Source organism: Doryrhamphus excisus, linkage group LG1 (assembly GCF_037039965.1).
Source record: "Doryrhamphus excisus strain RoL-2023G ecotype Guam linkage group LG1, RoL_Dexc_Guam_v1.1, whole genome shotgun sequence".
Classification (NCBI taxonomy): Eukaryota; Metazoa; Chordata; class Actinopteri; order Syngnathiformes; family Syngnathidae; genus Doryrhamphus; species Doryrhamphus excisus.
In genome coordinates, this window is record NC_136357.1 from 2,108,520 (window position 1) to 2,129,004 (window position 20,485).

At 39.7% G+C, this 20,485-nt stretch overlaps 2 protein-coding genes across 2 annotated transcripts; one reads left to right on the forward strand and one right to left on the reverse strand.

Annotated features, from left to right (window-relative positions):
• Window positions 1–1,878: 1,878 nt before the first annotated feature.
• On the reverse strand, window positions 1,879–6,450 carry spty2d1 (SPT2 chromatin protein domain containing 1). The gene is made up of 6 exons (XM_058075927.2): window positions 5,965–6,450; window positions 4,450–4,564; window positions 2,980–4,374; window positions 2,730–2,898; window positions 2,576–2,653; window positions 1,879–2,504 (listed from the first exon to the last, which is right to left on the reverse strand). Exons 1-6 carry the CDS (start codon window positions 6,019–6,021, stop codon window positions 2,411–2,413), a joined length of 1,908 nt encoding a protein of 635 aa, XP_057931910.2. The 5' UTR covers window positions 6,022–6,450; the 3' UTR covers window positions 1,879–2,410.
• Window positions 6,451–7,155: 705 nt separating this feature from the next.
• On the forward strand, window positions 7,156–18,584 carry tmem86a (transmembrane protein 86A). The gene is made up of 3 exons (XM_058076464.2): window positions 7,156–7,318; window positions 14,860–15,124; window positions 18,147–18,584. Exons 1-3 carry the CDS (start codon window positions 7,298–7,300, stop codon window positions 18,572–18,574), a joined length of 714 nt encoding a protein of 237 aa, XP_057932447.1. The 5' UTR covers window positions 7,156–7,297; the 3' UTR covers window positions 18,575–18,584.
• Window positions 18,585–20,485: the final 1,901 nt, after the last annotated feature.

A 20,485-nucleotide genomic window follows, 5' to 3' on the forward strand; every position in this document is an offset into this window, starting at 1 on the left:
CCAAATTTTTTCTGGTGGTTTGGGGTACCCTCTGGTCTATGACTGTGTGTGTACATAGACTGTATAGCGCCACCAACTGGTGGAAATGTATATAGCCGTAACTTCCTTCCACATGGTCGGATCAAGCCCAAATTTTTTCTGGTGGTCTGGGGTACCCTCTGGTCTATGACTGTGTGTGTACATAGACTCTATAGCGCCACCAACTGGTGGAAATGTATATAGCCGTAACTTCCTTCCACATGGTCGGATCAGCCCACAAAATTTTCTGGTGGTCTGGGGTACCCTCTGGTCTATGTCTGTGTGTGTACATAGACAGTATAGCGCCACCAACTGGTGGAAATGTATATAGCCGTAACTTCCTTCCACATGGTCGGATCAAGCCCAAATTTTTTCTGGTGGTTTGGGGTACCCTCTGGTCTATGACTGTGTGTGTACATAGACTCTATAGCGCCACCAACTGGTGGAAATGTATATAGCCGTAACTTCCTTCCACATGGTCGGATCAAGCCCAAATTTTTTCTGGTGGTTTGGGGTACCCTCTGGTCTATGACTGTGTGTGTACATAGACTCTATAGCGCCACCAACTGGTGGAAATGTATATAGCCGTAACTTCCTTCCACATGGTCGGATCAAGCCCAAATTTTTTCTGGTGGTTTGGGGTACCCTCTGGTCTATGACTGTGTGTGTACATAGACTCTATAGCGCCACCAACTGGTGGAAATGTATATAGCCGTAACTTCCTTCCACATGGTCGGATCAGGCCACAAAATTTTCTGCTGGTCTGGGGTACCCTCTGGTCTATGTCTGTGTGTGTACATAGACAGTATAGCGCCACCAACTGGTGGAAATGTATATAGCCGTAACTTCCTTCCACATGGTCGGATCAAGCCCAAATTTTTTCTGGTGGTTTGGGGTACCCTCTGGTCTATGACTGTGTGTGTACATCGACTGTATAGCGCCACCAACTGGTGGAAATGTATATAGCCGTAACTTCCTTCCACATGGTCGGATCAGGCCCAAATTTTTTCTGGTGGTCTGGGGTACCCTCTGGTCTATGACAGTGTGTGTACATAGACTGTATAGCGCCACCAACTGGTGGAAATGTATATAGCCGTAACTTCCTTCCACATGGTCGGATCAGGCCCAAATTTTTTCTGGTGGTCTGGGGTACCCTCTGGTCTATGACTGTGTGTGTACATCGACTGTATAGCGCCACCAACTGGTGGAAATGTATATAGCCGTAACTTCCTTCCACATGGTCGGATCAGGCCCAAATTTTTTCTGGTGGTCTGGGGTACCCTCTGGTCTATGACAGTGTGTGTACATACGCTATAGCGCCACCAACTGGTGGAAATGTATATCTGCCGTAACTTCCTTACGCACGGTCGGATCGGCCCGTAATTTTTTCTGTTGGTTCGGGGTACCCTCCGGTCCGTTACCGTGTGGGCGCATACACTCTATAGCGCCACCCACAGGCGGAAACGTATATCCGCCGCAAGGACCTACCGCGCGGTCCGATCGTCGTGAATTTTTTTATGGCGGTTCGCGGCGTCGGACGGGACGTAACCGCGCACCCGCCTCGCCGCCGCTGTCGCCCCCTCCTGGCGGAAAATTGCAAGTGCCGTGACTCCCTTACCGCTTATCCGCTCGCCGCGGTTTTTCGTACGGCGCGTCCGCGCGCCCGTCCGGTCGCGCGCGCGACCCCGACCCGCGCGTACCCCCGACCCGCGCGTACCCCCGAGCGCGTCGGGGTGCTCGAGCCCGCTCATCACTGCTTGCAGTTTTAATTTATAAACGTATTCCATATATAAAATAGCCCATTCATTAGAATTGTATTACGTCACTACCGAAATGCAGGTTTGAAAACACAACCCCGAAGCAAAGTTTTGTTTGAAAATGTTTTAAAAAGGAACACAAATTTACAAATGTTTTCTGTGGGGTCAACTGACTTTACAATCAATTGTGTGAAATGTGTGACACTGGCAGCTGTCATTTTATGCCAATTTATGTATAGTCCATCTTAAAAAGAGACAATACCACTCCTCCGCACTCAAAATCTGAAACGTTATGTTTTTTTTTAGGAAATAGGACTTTGCAATGACAAGGAAATAAATAACAGGGGAAAAGAAAGAAACTGAATCTTTCACTACAGCCTAAATAAACACTTGAAACATTTCTCTATATATTCTGATTTAAATGTTATCTCTGGATTTGATTTAAAGCAAAACGCAAATCTTCCAGTGTCATGTGTCACTCAAAGAGAGGGAAGTGCAAATAACACAAAAGGGGTCCCGTACGGTTTTTGTGATTGCCATGTGAAAATGTCACACACCGGTGGTCCTGTTGCTGGGCAGATGACAGGACGTTTTTTTTTTTTTTAAATTGTCCATTCCAATAGTTTTAAAGTGCATCAGTTTGTTTTTTTCCTTTTGGCATTCTTCATTCTCATCTCCTCTTGCTCCTTTTTCTCCTCCTCCAGATCTTCCTGCACGGCCATTCTGAGACTAAAATAGGCAGGAAAGAAACAAAAAAACAATCAGGAATATGAAATAAATGGGAATCATCCATTAGTTACCTCTTTGCTTCTTCTTTCTGCATATCTTGCCAGCTGCTCTCCATGAATTTAAGAGCATAGTCACTTTCATCTTTGTATCTGAATGGGTTTAAAAAAAAAAAAAAGTGTTATTTTATACTGAGGCTGATTTTTACAGCATACGCTAAAAACTTACTTGCTTCGGTCATAGCCAAAGATTTCCTTAATGTGTCTGGAAACCTCTGCCTGCTCGTCATCTCCATCGTCGATGAAATCTTCCATTTCTGAATCATATTCATCTTCTTCTTCGTATTTTCTCTTGTATGCGATGGTGATGGGCGGTAACATGGTTCCTGGGGGATACACTTTAAAAAAAAAAAAAAAAAACAACAAAAAGAAGAGTTGAAGTTAAGAAAATTCATAGTTCAAATGAAGTGCCGTCATACCTGGGGGTCTATTCAGCGGTCTGGTCGGCCCTCCCGGTCTGGGTATCTGTTGCATCCCCGGTCGAGAAGGAGCTCCCGGTCTGGGTCCACCCATATTCTTTGATGAGATTGTCTCAGATACCACCGTGCACTTGGGTCTCCCAGGCCCAGATCCGAAGCTGCCAGACGGTTTCCTGTTGGGCAACGATCCTCCACCGGTACCTCGACCCTGTCCGAACCCTGGCGGCCGGCCTGCGGTACCTGCCGGGTGACCGTGTAAGCTACCGACACCAGCTTTGGTCTGGGGCGTCCCCATTGGCCTTGGCTGAGGTCTATTCCCTTCTTTAGGACGGCCACTTGATGAGGGTCTAACCACAGAACTGCCGCTAGATTTTACCGGGGGTTGGTTTCCAGATCTTTGTGGTTCTCCTCTTCCAGACTTAGCAAATGTGTGTTCCTGCTTCGATGAGCTACCCTGAGTAGGTTTAGTTTTTTGTGGGTTACTATTCGAAGATTTGAGATCTCTGACAGATGAACCAAAAGGTCTGGATTGAGGTGGACCTGAAGGTCTTCCCTGAACAGATGAAGAGCTTTCCTTTTTTAATCTAAGTTCACTTGAAATGATGGATGTATGACTAGATGAAGGCTTAGGGACTCCTTGTTTGGTTGAAACCTGAGAAGATGCGGCCTTTGAGGGTACTAAAGTCTTGGGTCTGTCTCTGTCACCAACGGGGGTCTTAGAAGAAGGTGTGGACTGAGGCTTCTTCTTCACCCCACACGGCTGACTAGGTCTTTGCAAGGAGCTCTTTTGTGGTTTACCATTCTTCTGCTCCTTCTCAGACGGGTTTTTTCTGACTGCGGTGGAACTCGACTGAGTCGTAGGGTCTTTGATACGCCGCTTTGCCCTTCGCTCGATTTCGAGTTCCCGTAGCTCTTCGGCTGTGCGGAGCCTTTCTTCCTTCGTTGCTTTGGGTTTTAACTCCACTGGTTCATATTGCTTCTTTTCTGCCAATTTCAGTAAATCTGCAAAGTTCAGCGAGGATGAAGAAGGCTTTGGTGGCCCACTAGGTTTTTTAGGGGAGAGCTTGGAGGTACTGCTACTACTGAAAACTGATGTTTTTAAGGGTCTTACTGGTTCTGGATCTTGATCAGGCTCTGAGTCTGTCTGCTCGTACTCGTAATTGTCCTCATCGTCCTCTGGGTCAAGTACATTTTGAAATGTTACATCTTTTCTTGATTTTTCTTTCTCCATTTCCTCCTTTGTCCTCCTCTTCTTTGGGGCTTCCACCACTGGAATGCCGTTGTAACCATGGAAGTTGTCTTTAGTTCTGGAAGCCATGGCTCTCGCTTTACGATCGGACTTCAACTCTACCCTTTTCGCCACAAGATCCTGCTTCTGCTTCTTCATTTCGCTTTCTGAAAAAATATTTCAAAATAGTCTTGTCATGTAGTCCACAATGTCTACAAAACAAATGGTGTTTTTTTTCCTACCTTTCAGTCTGGCTTCATGTTGTCGCCTCTTCAGGAGTGCCTGCACGGCGGCAGGATTTACACCTTTTGACCTCGCATCCTTTTTGGGTGGACCAACTTGTAAACTGTATCTTTTCTGTGTAGATCAGATAAACAACAAAATAAGCAGAGTCCATCTGTGGTGTGCAACATTCTACAAGAAAGGGTAAGTCTAACAATTTAACACTTTAACACAAAAAAAGCCGCCTTAAGAAGGCTTATCCAAAAGCGCAACGGGGCCCTCATTTATAAAACTACTGTATGTGTGGGTTAAATTCCATAACATTGCATACTCACAAACCAAAGATGAGCAATGTGGTGTAAACAAAGAAGAATAGGAGTGTAAATGTGACTATAGGGGTGTTATTTCATGTCTAAAGTACTCTAATAATGAAAAGCCTGTATTTAAAAAGTAATAAACAGTTTAATAAATGAGGGATGCCTATGTATTGTTTTCATATTCTGATTGTGCTGACCAATCCGACATATCATAAGTGAATAATTACGACAGCTTCTGCTTGTCCCACAGTTGAACTCCAATGGAGCCAACGAGTGAAGCCGGGAACACCGAGTGGAGGTAGGAGTGCAAGGTTTATAGTGTGTGCAAAGCACTTTAAAGGGGCTTATTATGCTCATTTCCGGTGCTTTGTATTAAGTTGTGGACTCTTATAGAGCAGCTACACTCAATAACCCACACAGAAAGTGTTCTAGATCCTACAGATTTTCTTTTTATGCAGTAGTTCAATGGACTTCTTGCTTCCGAACTTAACGGTCTGTTTAATTTAGTCCACGTCCGGCCCCTCTTCTAGAATTTGTCACACTCCCAAGGATTTCCAGGGTTACGTTTAATGAGTGCACGCAATTTAGAGCCCATATAAGACACAGATCACTTCTTTCAGGGCCTACTTGTATATGCACGAACCTCATTATCTGTTTTGGCATAATTTAACATGAAAATACAACATTGTAACAACATTTATAGGTCAGAAAAGTGGAAATGTGGGATTCTAATCCTGGCTGGAGCACTGCCACTTCCATATGTTCCAACACAGACACCTGCAGCTTATAGACAAGTGGACCTTTGTACAGTATGTACATTTATTTAAAGGCAGTGAAACACTACTATCCAAATATTTTAAATAGTAGGTTAACCTCTGTCAACAATGCATAACAGAGTTTGTAGAATTTTGAATATAAAATCAGCTCACCAAAAATAATGAATACCGCACAGTATGAACGAATAGTCATAGAGTTCTTAATGGAGGGAGTGTTATATGGGAATGTGAATCTAACAGATGAATAATATTGTTTGTTGTCCATCTGCCAAGTGTAAGAACGACGATTTACGGTAGGGGACGTAAAAGTTAGCAGCTAGGTTGCTAACGGACACTGTATTAGGGGAGCCTCGCTGTCATAAAGAGACTAGCTAACGTTTGTGTGCTCGACGAAACTCATATATTACTGAAAAATTAAAAGAAAATGAGTTATTTCACTTACCTGTACACTCCCCTGGTTTTGAGTGGCGATTGTTAATACGTTGTCAAAATCCATCATGTTGGCAGTATATACTGCCGTTTCAGCTGTCTTTTTGAAATGAGCAAAAGTTATACTTTTCAGCTCACACACCTTATAGCACTGTGTCTGGGCTTTACGTCAACGTCACTAGAGTCTTAACTCGGGAACTTATTTGTAAAAAAATCTGTCGATTATGTGGAAAACTGGTGCGATGAGACTACTTTGCGTTGCCACCTACGCTAGCACAAAGTCGCAAAGTTAGCTAGCCCTGTGCCAGCGCTAACCCAATCAGCCTGGAAGGTAAAGTAGCACTTTCGTACGACCTTAGGCCGTTATAAGTGGCTCAATTACATTAATACATTCTGAAATTAAAAGTAATTTGATAAATTCGGTCATTACTAGCCACAGTACCGACAAGCAACACCGAAATATGGAAGGGTTGAAGCTGTTTTCCGGAAATGAGATAAGTCAGTGCTACGTACTTCCGTATTTGACAGACGAGTTTTTTTTTTATTCAGTCGTGTATGTAGTACATTCTAAAAATGATTTACTTTTTCATGGGAAGCGGTTTAAGTTGATTTATTTATTCAAGTGTCAAACGTTAAAAACAGTGTGACAACGAAATAATTAGGAAAAGCTGAATATAAACACTTCCGCATGTGACATTTACACTAGTCCACCACATGATGGCGCCATTCTAAAAAGAACGCGTCATACGTGCTCTCTTGAATGCTCCAGAACTGTGACGTCGCCCCCTAGTGGGATTCTCAATAATGCCTCTTGTATTAAATCAACTTTACTGTACATGTATTTTAGGCACTCCAGTCCAAATTCATCATTTACATTTGGTCAGTTGCGTTTAATAATTTTTCTATTTGTTTTAATCAATGTGTAACGTTTCACGAGGTCCACTAAGTTCACTTTACTACTTAGAATTTCAAATAAGATGACGTTTATAAGTTGTATAAGGTGTTAATAAGTCATCACTAAGTGTTTAATTAAGACGTTTCAGACAAAGGTAACCAACAAGCTGAAGTTCTGTCAAATGTAAATACAAGGCCATCTGCTCCCAGATGTAAACATAAAATTAGCTCCTCCCATCTGGGCGTCCATCACATTTACCTCGCCCACTATCCGACGAATCTCTGCTCCTATTGGCTAGTAGGGACAAGCCACTCCCCGCCCACCGGACGTCAGACCGCCCACCGGAGAGAGGACAAAAACAATCGGCATCTCTTTCTCTCTCAATCCGAACATAAACAAGAGGACTGGACCTAAACCTGCTTATCTGTCGCTTTCGTCATCCGTTATCGAGATGGTTTCTCCGGTCACTGTGGTGAGTATCACGGCCAAAGTAAGCGGTGACGTTTGCTAGTTTGATTATTACAGTGTTCCCGTAAATAAAAGGCAGACATGCTTATTAAAGGCTTCACTGTGTTCCCGGCTTCTAATAATGTGTATGGCGGGGAATGTCATGCCAATGTTATTACGTTGTGAACGTACAGGTATTTATGTGACGCTGGCAAGTTACTGCAGCAAGTGCGGGACGGTTCCATCAATTCCGAAAGGCACTGACTAAAGGCAAAAAATGTCACGTGACTACCTTTTTTGTCTGTTTTTCTTTCCTGTGCTTCGGAACGACGCATGCGCTGTACGCTGCTCGGCGTCCCTTTAATGTTTTGTACATGCTATAGTAGCGGTGGCGTTAAAGTTAACATTTTGGTTTTAATCCAGTGACAAGTAAATATAAATAAGTAAATATTGCTTTTTTTTTTACTTGAGCAGTTTCAAAATGGGGGAAGAATTCGGTGACTGTGCCTTTAAATTGTTGATATTTGGTGAGGCCAAATGTACATGTATTGTACTTTGTCAAATCCACACTTGTTTGTGTTGTTCTTAAATAATAATAATCATACATTTTATTTGTATAGAGCTTTTTAAAATACTCACAGACACTCTACATCCAGGTGTGTACAAACTAATTTAAATCTACATTAGCTATTACAAAATTATTGGTTATCAAAGTTATTGGTATCCCTAATGCTAATGTTATCGCTCTGGTAAATTAAAGCATTAGTCAATAGTTATTTTACTTGGATTTTGGTATTAATATGTACATTCACTGGCTTGACTACTTTATTTCCCGATATTGATATAATTAATATTTAGACCAATACGCCCATCCCGAGTGTTCAGCTGAGGCGAGCCCATTAATCCCATCCAATATTGATCAAAGTGTCACAGAGAAAAGATGGCAACAAACAATAGTGTCAGCAACGTGAATAATTCAAGTGGCCCCAGCATCGTCTTACTTAACAACTGAGCTGCAACGAAAGGTTAGCCTCTTAGCAGGGGCCATGAAGGATGGAGTGTTGTAACTCGGCCCCTCATGTGAAGCCGGTGTGATTACTGTGAGGGCAGCCTGTGTGAAAGAATGCATGCCGGCCAGACCAGTTCCCATAGCGACAAGCAGTGTGAATTTGTCAAATTAATTTAGACCCAGCCAAGCCCCCCCCCCCCCCGGATTACAATGAGATGGAAAGTAGCGTCATGTGATGTCTGAAATAGAGGCGCTGGTTCAAGTTCAACTAAGGACGAATGTTTATGTCAACACAGCGTACAGAAATCATCAATTGCGATCATCTATTAGCGTTTTGTGTGTGATTTGGTTCAAAAGACCTGAGAGATGAGTTTTGGTTCGCTTTCAAGTAAATTCTGGTGGGGTTTGGTTCACTTGAGGTCAGATGTGAAGACGATGTGAACCAAAGACAAAGACGAAATGACACATGTCTCTCCGCTCTGTTCTCTCACTAAGTGTATGCGACAACGGTGCTCTTTAGAAGTATGTTTTACAAGCTTTTTGTGAAAATACTGTATAGCAGTATTTTTAGATTATTTATTTATTTATTTATTTATGGTGCTCTTTAGAAGTATGTTTTACAAGCTTTTTGTGAAAATACTGTATAGCAGTATTTTTATATTATTTTATGTATTATGTATTATTATGTATTATTTAATTATTTATTTATTTACGGTGTTCTTTAGAAGTATGTTTTACAAGCTTTTTGTGAAAATACTGTATAGCAGTATTTTTATATTATTTATTTATTTATTTATTTATGGTGCTCTTTAGAAGTATGTTTTACAAGCTTTTGTGACAATACTGTATAGCGGTATTTTTATATTATTTTATTTATTATGTATTATTTAATTATTTATTTATTTATTTATTTACGGTGTTCTTTAGAAGTATGTTTTACAAGCTTTTTGTGAAAATACTGTATAGCAGTATTTTTATATTATTATTTTATATTATTATTTTATTTATTATGTTTTATTTATTTATTTACGGTGCTCTTTAGAAGTATGTTTTACAAGCTTTTTGTGAAAATACTGTATAGCAGTATTTTTATATTATTTATTTATTTATTTATTTATTTATTTATTTATTTATGGTGCTCTTTAGAAGTATGTTTTACAAGCTTTTGTGACAATACTGTATAGCAGTATTTTTATATTATTATTTTCTTTATTATGTATTATTATGTATTATTTATTTATTTATTTATTTATTTATTTATTTACGGTGTTCTTTAGAAGTATGTTTTACAAGCTTTTTGTGAAAATACTGTATAGCAGTATTTTTATATTATTATTTTATATTCTTATTTTATTATGTTTTATTTATTTGTTTATTTACGGTGTTCTTTAGAAGTATGTTTTACAAGCTTTTTGTGAAAATACTGTATAGCAGTATTTTTATATTATTATTTTATATTCTTATTTTATTTATTATGTTTTATTTATTTATTTATTTATTTATTTATTTATTTATGGTGCTCTCTAGAAGTATGTTTTACAAGCTTTTTGTGAAAATACTGTATAGCAATATTTTTATATTATTTTATTTATTATGTTTTATTTATTTATTTATTTTATATTATTATTATTTATTCTAAATTAAATTATTAGTACAAATTATTTGTACAGATTATTATCTATCTTTCCATCCATCCATCCATCCATCCATCCATCCATCCATCCATCCACCTAACCTGGTAATCAACATTATGGTTTGGGTAATGTTTAAGATATGTCATGTTATAAGTCATAAAAGTTGCCCAATCAAGCTTACTTTATTCATATGTTCCTTACTGTGCAGCCTTTCGTCCCATGACATAAATATCACAAGTTAAGCGTGTCCAGACTTTTTCCACCTGGCCACATATTGAAAAATGATGCCATGCGGTGACACTTGAGTAACATGTGAGTCAGCCTGAATATCGGATGCGTATTGGCTTACCGATGAGATTTCATTCAGTACTGTACCTGTGTTTATTTATGTTAAGACACACCTTGTATTACCTTGTATTATCTTGTATTATGGTTTGTTTGCTTGGTGAAATACTACCTCGGCAATTTCTATAAAATGTATCATGTAGCTTGGGCTGAGGAAGAACTCATTCATTGTTAATGGTAAGAGTTATGAAAAGCGTTGTTTGGCAATGGCTGTGACATTTGTTTTTTAATGTGGGTGCGTGTGCATTGAAAGCTGAAGAGATAATGGAGTGGATATTTGTGCCCCACCCACCCACACATACACATCTCATGAATTATTCATTCCAAAAATGCCTTTTAGTTGGTTAGCGCTGATGGAAATAGCGACTCCATGATTATTTTGCATGTGTGTCTTTAGTTGGCCACAATAAAAGGCCATACTGTATGTCCAGAGGGTATCTGTTGTGACCACCGTTTGCTTCAAATGTAAATGGAGAGCATCCCAAACACGCTCAATGGGTGCACATTTTGCATAGGCCTTTTATTGTGGCCAGCCTCGCCTTCATCTTCATCAAGTAGTTAAAGAAGCACAGAAGATATAGCCTGTTCTGTCCCCACCCTGCTGTCTCAGCACAGCAACAGTGCACTTAATTTTTATTTTTCTGCACAAAATAAGATGAAAAATAAATAAACAAATCAAGAATAAAGAAAATCAATCAATCAGTAATAAATAAATATAATAATAATAATAATAATAATAAAACAGCAAATAATAAAAAGTTAAGAAACCACATATAGTTGGTGGGTAGACAAATTTATTTTTTTCAGATTAAAATGAACAAAGCATTATTAGAGCCCTGTAGACATGACAAAACACGACTATAGTCACATTTATACTCTTTTTATTTACAACATATTGCGCAACTGCAGGGTCTTGAGACACATGCTAACTCGCAAACTAGAGAGCTAGCGACCTAAACGGTAGCCTTCAAGTTATTTCCTGTAAACTTAAAAAAGCCAAAAACTTACCACTTCCACACGGATAGGGAGGATAACTATTAACAGTTATTTAACCTTTAACATGAACGTGAATCAAACGTAATATTTTTTTCTGGGTACATGATACCATACAGCATCCATATCAAACTTGAGCGGGCCGCACTAACATTAAACTTTTATATCAAGGACACTTAGTGTCCAGTGGCCCCTCCCTGGAAAAATCCCTCAGCCGTCCCGCAGTCTAATTCTGTTTTGGAATAAATGGCATCAGGAGGCAAATGTAAACAGAAAGTAAAATGCGATGCTTATCTCGCTAAAGTGTGTATGCACTGCATGTGGAAATGTGTGAACACGGTAATGGTAATGTGGAGGAGGTGGGGGTGAGGTGGTGGTGGAGGGGGGTGGGGGGGAAAGGCAGGGAGAAGTCGAGCTGACTTGCACAGGAAGGAGGAAAGAACTGCTGATGAGGAGACACAATAGCAGACAGGCGTAAAGTACAGCAAGGTCACTTGTGGCCAACACGGCTATAAATAACCTTTTTGTGTGCATTTAGTCTCTGATGGGTTCAACGCTGATGGGAGGGAAGCTTTTAGCTCTCATTTGATAAGTTTTCAGCTGGCGTGCTGCCTTCATGTTTGCCTTCAATAAGTGAAAATCAATGGAGATGTCTCCCTCGTTGTTAAACCAAACTGTAGGATCCATCATGGAGGATCCCCTCCTCCCATCTATCCTTCCGAGTGTCCTTACACTGTGCATGCATTCGCCCGCTTCCCCTCTTCTGCCCCACTTCCTCTTTTGTGAACACTGAACACAAGTGTCGCTTTAGCTTTGTCAGTCAATGCTGCCGCTGAATAGTTTAATAGTAATTGTACCAGCGCTCTCATCTTCCCCTTGTATGAGGCGTAGTCTTACTGCTCTTTGACCGAGAGATGTGCGAATCACAAATGAGTCATTAAAAAGTCGAGTGTTTTACTGAATTGGGAATCATGTGTACCCGTCTCTGTTAACTCGTTCACTTTCTCAATGCTCGCTACATTTAATAAGGAAGCCAGTTAGGACGTCACTGTTAAGTCGTTACACTTAAGTCGTTGCACTGTTACGTCGTTACACTGTTACGCCGTTACACTGTTACGCCGTTACACTGTTACATTGTTACACTGTTATGTTGTTACACTGTTACATCGTTACACTGTTACATCGTTACACTGTTACGTCGTTACACTGTTACATCGTTACACTGTTACATCATTACACTGTTAAGTTGTTACACTGTTACGTTGTTACACTGTTACGTCATTACACTGTTATGATGTTACACTGTTATGTTGTTACACTGTTATGTTGTTACACTGTTATGCCGTTACACTGTTATAATGTTACACTGTTATGTCGTTACACTGTTATAATGTTACACTGTTATAATGTTACACTGTTATGTCGTTACACTGTTATGTCGTTACACTGTTGTCGCTACACTGTTAAGTTGTTACACTGTTACGTCGTTACGCTGTTACATCATTGCACTGTTACATCGTTACACTGCTACATCGTTACCCTGTTACGTCATTACACTGTAACGTCGTTACACTGTTACACTGTTATGCCGTTAGACTGTTATGTCGTTACACAGTTATGTAGTTACGCTGTTATGTTGTTACACTGTTACATCTTTGCACTGTTACGTCATTACACTGTTATGATGTTACATTGTTACGTCATTACACTGTTGCGGCGTTACACTGTTACATTGTTACATCGTTGCACTGTTACATCGTTACACTGTTACGTTGTTACACTGTTACGTTGTTACACTGTTACGTTGTTACACTGTTACGCTGTTACACTGTTACGCTGTTACTGTTACGTCGTTACACTGTTACGTCCTTACACGTTATAATGTTACACTGTTATGTCGTTACACTGTTATGTCGCTACACTGTTACGTCGTTACACTGTTACGTCGTTACACTGTTACGTCGTTACACTGTTACGTCGTTACACTGTTACATCGTTACACTGTTACGTCGTTACACTGTTACATTGTTTCACTGCTACATCGTTACCCTGCTACGTCATTACACTGTTACGCCGTTACACTGTTACGTCGTTACACTGTTACGTCGTTACACTGTTACGTCGTTACACTGTTACATTGTTTCACTGCTACATCGTTACCCTGCTACGTCATTACACTGTTACGTCATTACACTGTTACGCCGTTACACTGTTACGTCGTTACACTGTTACGTCGTTACACTGTTACGTCGTTACACTGCTACATCGTTACCCTGTTACGTCATTACACTGTTACGCCATTACACTGTTACGTCGTTACACTGTTACGTCGTTACACTGTTACGTCATTACACTGTTACGTCGTTACACTGTTACATTGTTTCACTGCTACATCGTTACCCTGCTACGTCGTTACACTGTTACGCCGTTACACTGTTACGTCGTTACACTGTTACATCGTTACACTGCTACATCGTTACCCTGCTACGTCGTTACACTGTTACGCCGTTACACTGTTACGTCGTTACACTGTTACGTCGTTACACTGTTACATCGTTACACTGTTACGGCATTACACTGTTATGCCGTTGCACTGTTACATAGTTACACTGTTACGCCGTTACACTGTTATGCCGTTACACTGTTATGCCGTTACACTGTTATGTCGTTACACTGTTACATTGTTACACTGTTACACTGTTACGCTGTTACACTGTTACACTGTTACACTGTTACACTGTTACACTGTTACACTGCAAGTGTTACATGTGTATGATTGTATTGAAAAGGTGGGGGAAAAAGCAACAGATCTTTTTGGAATGTGGGAGGAAACCGGTGTACCCGGAGAAAACCGTGAGAACATGAAAACTCCACACAGAGACGTCCAAGCAGAGAATCAAACCCAGGTCTTCACGATCTCCGGACTGTGTGGCCTACATGCTAACCACTAGCCCACCGTGCGGCCTCATGAGAACTTAAGTCAATACAAAGAACTGAGTTTTCCCATCACGACTGTGACCACTCTTTCTCCCACTCATCTCGTCTTTCTCAGCTTTCACACTAAAAACAACAACCTTCATGTGCTCGAACCACCCACTGACCTTTGCTTTTGTATGTTCGATTCATCGGAACCACGGGTGATTCTGTGGAAACGTGGCTTTGTTTGCTTTGTAACTCCAACGGGCATCATGTATTTTAAACAGAAACAAGAAGTACTATTTACAAAGGCAGGAATTCCCAAGGACACGAGTAGAAGAGGAAGAAGGGAAAGAAAGCAAGGAGGAAGAGGAAGGTTATAGGCGGTCATGCAATTGCATAGACGTGTTGTTTCACTTCAGCATCAAAACAACACATGCGTGTCTGATTGGGCACCACAAGGAGGGCAGGGGAGGCTTTTTCTAGTACCAACACAAACCACTCTTGTACTTTATGTGAAGTACTACTTTTTGATTTGTTGCTCATCTTGGCCTGATTGTTTCCTGTGATCATTTTATGGGCATAAATAAATAATAGAATAGACAAATGGGACGTAATATCATCACAATAAGGCTATAATGACGATCAACATATCTTTGCTGTTTCCAGGTCAAGAGTGAAGGCCCCAAGCTGGTGCCGTTCTTCAAGTCAACCTGCGTTTACTTCGTCCTGTGGCTGCCAACCTCAAGTCCATCTTGGTTTAGCGCACTTATCAAATGTCTACCCATCTTCTGCCTGTGGGTGTTTCTCCTGGCACACGGCTTCAGCTTCCTCGGGGCTCACTCCAGCGCTCGAAAGATCCTGGCTGGCCTCATCTTTTCCGCCCTGGGGGACGCCTTCCTCATTTGGCAGGAGCAAGGCTACTTCGTCCATGGTGAGAAGATACTTTATACTACATACTGAGTTGCATACTTTGAAATGAATGGGCTGCCTTAACCTTCCTCTTGTGTTTGCTTTCGGGTATCATCTCTTATGTTAACGGGTGGGTTTTGACCCGTGTATTAAATCAGATATAAAATACACTAAAAATAATAAGTTACCATCAAATTTGCTTCTCATGTCTTGGTTACCTTCTTAGGCTTCATGAAAATATTGCTTTTAATACTTTTGGTGTGGGCATGTAGGCCTTTTTTTGTCACTGTACCCCTCCATTTCAATTTCCAAAAATGGTCAAATGAATCGGGGTCTCAAACATGCGGCCCGCGGGCCAAATGTGGCCTGCAGAATACTAGTTTGAGGCCCCCTGCCTTGATATGAAAGTTTAATGTTATTGCGGCCCGCGCAAGTTTGATATGGATGCTGTATGATATCATGTACCCAGAAAAAATTATTACGTTTGATTAATGTTCATGTTAAAGGTTAAATAACTGTTAATAGTTATCCTCCCTATCCGTGTGGAAGTGGTAAGTGTTTGGCTATTTAAGTTTAAAGGAAATAACTTGAAGGCTACGGATGCTGTATGGTATCATGTACCCAGAAAAAAATTATTACGTTTGATTAATGTTCATGTTAAAGGTTAAATAACTGTTAATAGTTATCCTCCCTATCCGTGTGGAAGTGGTAATTTTTTGGCTATTTAAGTTTAAAGGAAATAACTTGAAGGCTACCGTTTAGGTCGCTAGCTCTCTAGTTTGCGAGTTAGCATGTGTCTCAAGACCCTGCAGTTGCGCAATATGTTGTAAATAAAAAGAGTATAAATGTGACTATAGTCGTGTTTTGTCATGTCTACAGGGCTCTAATAATGCTTTGTTCATTTTAATCTGAAAAAAATAAATTTGTCTACCCACCAACTATATATGGTTTCTTAAGTTTTTATTATTTGGCGTTTTATTATATTTATTTATTACTGATTGATTTTCTTTATTCTTGATTTGTTTATTTTTCATTTTATTTTGTACAGAAAAATAAAAATTAAGATATTTGAGAACAGTGGAATGTTTTATCAGAGCTTTTATTGTAGAAAATCGGAACCAAAGCACTGAAAAAGTTTGTATATTTTTATGCGTGTTTTGCAAAACCTGATGCGGCCCAGCCAATTTTGACCCATATATATTAATGTAAAAAAAAGGTAGAAAAAGTTATTGTTTTCAGCAACAAAGTTAGAATCCCCTGAAGCTTACGTGATAAGAAGAGGAGCTGGTTGCTAATTGTACACTTTTTCAATTTCAGTTTTGGCTCAAAATATTGCTTTATAGTGATATTATTATAACCGGGTCGAAACCGACCCTAACAATACAGTGGTCATAATTTCAACCAGACCATTTTAAAATGTAGTAAAAATTATTTTTTTGTTTTATTTTGTTGAAATAGTCAAAAAGCCTTATAAATGCAATAAACAAATGTTATGTGATTCTTTTTATGCATTAAAATGTAAAACAAGTCGGTGCCGACTCTAACACAAGAGGAGGGTTAAAGAACAATTCCGTTTACAAGTGATACTTAGATTGGCTATTATCTTAATGGGATTACTGTCGTTCAATTGTTTCTTCCAAAGCAGTGAAATCCATTCAAAGTTATCAGATATGATGTGAGATTACATTAGTTTTTACACTGCATGGAGTCATTTAGATTGAGTGAAAAAAAAACTTCTCCTCTCATTTTGTGTGGAAGTGGTACATTTTTGGAATTTTTTTCAAACACTTTTTTCAGTTTAGAATAAGTAATTAGTTAGCTCGGGAGCGTGCTGTGCTAGCGGCGGCCATCTGTCCTGTCCCTACAGTGATCCCGTAGCCTGCGCAATATGATATTATCTGTATCTGCACGCTTTCATTGGTACATAAGTTTAATGCTACGTTAAAAACACGCTATAGTCTTGTTGATTGGTCGGCGGAAATTGTCACAAATGACATGTGACCTTGAACTGCGGTACAATGGTCCCTCGCTATAGCGTGGTTCCAATATCGCTCCCTCACTATAATGTTTTTTTTTTTTAATGTTTATTGTTAATTTAAAAAAATTATGTTTCATGGTTGACTAAGGCAAATATTGAAAGACAAGTCATATGTAGTATACTTATATGTAGTAAGCGTACAGAGCCGAACCAACATTTGAGTGAGATTGAGTGAAAAAAAGCTTCTCCTCTCATTTTGTGTGGAAGTGGTAAGTTTTTGACATTTTGACATTTTTTGACATTTTGGCAGCATTTATCCTTCGATTCCTCTAATCCATGCAGTTAGTCAAGTTTCTGCTATACTTTGTAAATACTTTGTAAATACAAATAGACGGTGCGGACATTGAAAAGGTGAACGAAAATAAATTTCTGGGGATCAAAATAGATGAAAATATGAGCTGGAAACCTCATATTACAAATATACAACATAATTGCTCTCTGGTTCTACCATATCTTACTTATTGTGTGGAAATATGGGCTAATAACTATAAAAACAATCTTCACTCGCTAAATGTACTGCAAAAAAAGGCCAGTAAGGATAATTCATAATGCCGCCTACAGAGAATATACTAACTCCTTATTTCTAAAATCACAAATACTTCAATCTTCATAATGCATAAGGCTAAAAATAACCAATTAGCTAAAAATGTCATCCAATACTTCTCCACAAGAGAGGAGAAATATGATCTCAGGGAATACCCATTATGTCATTGGAAAAAATTAAAAATTAAAAATTAAAAATTAAAAATTAAAAATTAAAAATTAAAAATTAAAAATTAAAAATTAAAAATTAAAAATTAAAAACTTAAACTATATTAGGAAAGCAGGAAGTGAACAAATGTAACAGTTACTGATTGTAAAAGTACCAGATGGAGGGTACCATTACCATTACCATTACCATTACCATTACCATTACCATTACCATTACCATTACCATTACCATTACTACAAATGGCTTTAACTAATGAGATGTAAGGTCACATTTCATATTTATATGATCCCACAGGTCTTCTGATGTTTGCCATCACCCACATCCTCTACTCATCTGCCTTTGGGATGAAGCCCCTCAACGTGTGTGCAGGCCTGGTGATCACGGCGGTGTCCAGTTTGAGCTACTTTCTCCTCTACCCTTACCTGTCGGGCCCCTTCACCTACCTGGTGGCCGTCTACATCGCTCTCATCGGCTTCATGGGCTGGAGGGCCATCGCAGGCCTTCAATTAGCCAACGATCTGTGGACCTGGACCAAGCTGTCGGCCTGCCTGGGCGCCGTTCTCTTCATGGTGTCCGACCTCACCATTGCTGTCAACAAGTTCTGCTTCCCCGTGCCACACTCGCGTGCCATCATCATGGCGACCTATTACGCCGCCCAGATGCTGATAGCGTTGTCAGCTGTGGAATGCCAGGATGCGGAGGTCGCCAGGAAGAGGATATGAGGACTCGGTGTGCCCGACGAGGTGGTAGTCGCTTCCCTGGTGATCATGGACACATCTCACTACCACATCCCTAAGCCTCAGCCCTCATTTCCATTGTTACCATAGCAACTGGAGCACCACAGGCATGTATGATAACCCCACACTTCTTTCTTACCGTGAAGCTGCGGTTGGGTCGTATTATCTTCAGCTTCTCTCAGCAACAATCCGACCTGGTATTCAAATGCCTCTTGCAACTGACTGACCATCGATGTGTGCACGGTATCGTTATCCCGCTCTACAAAGTATTAGGTGTAATTATTTTTCGTTTTAGAGGTGCATGCCACTCTGGACCTTTTTTTGAAATGTGACGGGAGCGCAAATGTACGTGTATGTGTTGGATTCACGTACCTTACTTTTACCACATCGTCCCCAGACTCGAGACACTTAAAAATCGAATTTTTTTTTCCATGCGATTTCATAACATTTCCTTGTCTTCTGGTTATGTAGCGTCCCAGTCAACCAGGTCGTTGGTCAAAAACCCAAAAGACAACCAGTTGCTACAACTGTTGATATAGTCCTCTCAAAAAAGGGATTTATGACAGACTTGCCCGTGTTTGGCTCCGCCCCTTATGCGAGTCTCTTACCCTGTATTGACGATGATATTTTCGAAGGAAAAGTACACTTTTTGCCCATCATTTACAATATTACGCATATTTCTTTCCATTTTCTGTGCATTCTAATGAGAGAAAACAAGTTAATATGAGCTACCTAACAATGTACATCATGAGATCTACGCTACCTATTTTGGCGCTAAAGCCCTAACAAACAAAACAAAACAAAAAAAGCCAACAGTGTTCAATTTACATAAGTGACTGTATATTAATCAAGCTACGGCGATATTATTATTATTATAGCAACTAACACAAAAAACGATAACGGTAACGCCTTGCTAGCCGCTAGTCCAGGGGTGGGCAAACTTTTTGACTCGCGGGCCGCATTGATATGACAAAATTTACAGGGGTTGGGGGGGGCAGACTATATATTTTACACGTAACAGTCCACCTGGTATTATTGTATCTGTAAAATTGTCATGCAATCTGCTATTATTATTTATTGTTTTATATTTATATTTAAATATTTTAAAAATAATAAAATATTATAATAATTACAATAAAATTAAAATAATAATTATTATATTATTATTATGTAAAATATACAAATATAACAATAATATGATATATAATTAATATAATAATTAGCATTAATATACTAATTATAATAATCATAATAGTTCTAATAATAATTATAATAATAATAATTATTATTATCATTATTATTATGTGCTTGTGTCCCTTTTTTCAGGAGCACTTTGTAAACAACAGACCATGTCAAAAAACGAAATTGATAAAACCATCAAAAGGTTGGCTCAGGCCATGATGCCAGGTTGTATGTTGAGTTTAAATGAAATATTTTGGAAAGATTGGGCGGGCCGTATTCAAACACTTGGCGGGCCGGATGTGGCCCCCGGGCCGTAGTTTGCCCACCCCTGCACTAGTCTCACCTAGTAAGGCATTGTGTTACACCGCCAGATATAGTTTTTCTAGCCGTTATTGTAGCAGCTAACATGAAAAACTATATCTGGCGGTGTAACACAACGCCTTGCTAGCCGCTAGTCTCAGCTAGCAACGCTACTTAGTTCTCAATTTCGCTACAAAGATTCAAAAAAAGATGTTTGTTTGCCGTCAGTTTTGTGCTGGAAGACACAGCCATCCTAATGAGAGCCGATATTGCAAGTGTTGTTCGCGGAAGTAGTGTTAGCTCCTGGGCTAAATCGGTGTGCCCCAGGAAGAATGTTTAAAATCAACAAATTGCGGCAAGATTACAGTATTAGCATAATTATATCATCAATTTATGCATAATCACAGCATGTTT

Bases quoted from the DNA above. Each gene is read 5' to 3' on its own strand.
- spty2d1 (XM_058075927.2), bottom strand. From the start codon at position 6,021: ATGATGGATTTTGACAACGTATTAACAATCGCCACTCAAAACCAGGGG. The intron at 4,375-4,449 runs GTAGGAAAAAAA...ATATTTTTTCAG, and splicing joins ACATGAAGCCAGACTGAAAG to AAAGCGAAATGAAGAAGCAG. The intron at 2,654-2,729 runs GTAAGTTTTTAG...AAACCCATTCAG, and splicing joins TTTGGCTATGACCGAAGCAA to ATACAAAGATGAAAGTGACT.
- tmem86a (XM_058076464.2), top strand. From the start codon at position 7,298: ATGGTTTCTCCGGTCACTGTG. The intron at 7,319-14,859 runs GTGAGTATCACG...TGCTGTTTCCAG, and splicing joins TGGTTTCTCCGGTCACTGTG to GTCAAGAGTGAAGGCCCCAA. The intron at 15,125-18,146 runs GTGAGAAGATAC...ATGATCCCACAG, and splicing joins GCAAGGCTACTTCGTCCATG to GTCTTCTGATGTTTGCCATC.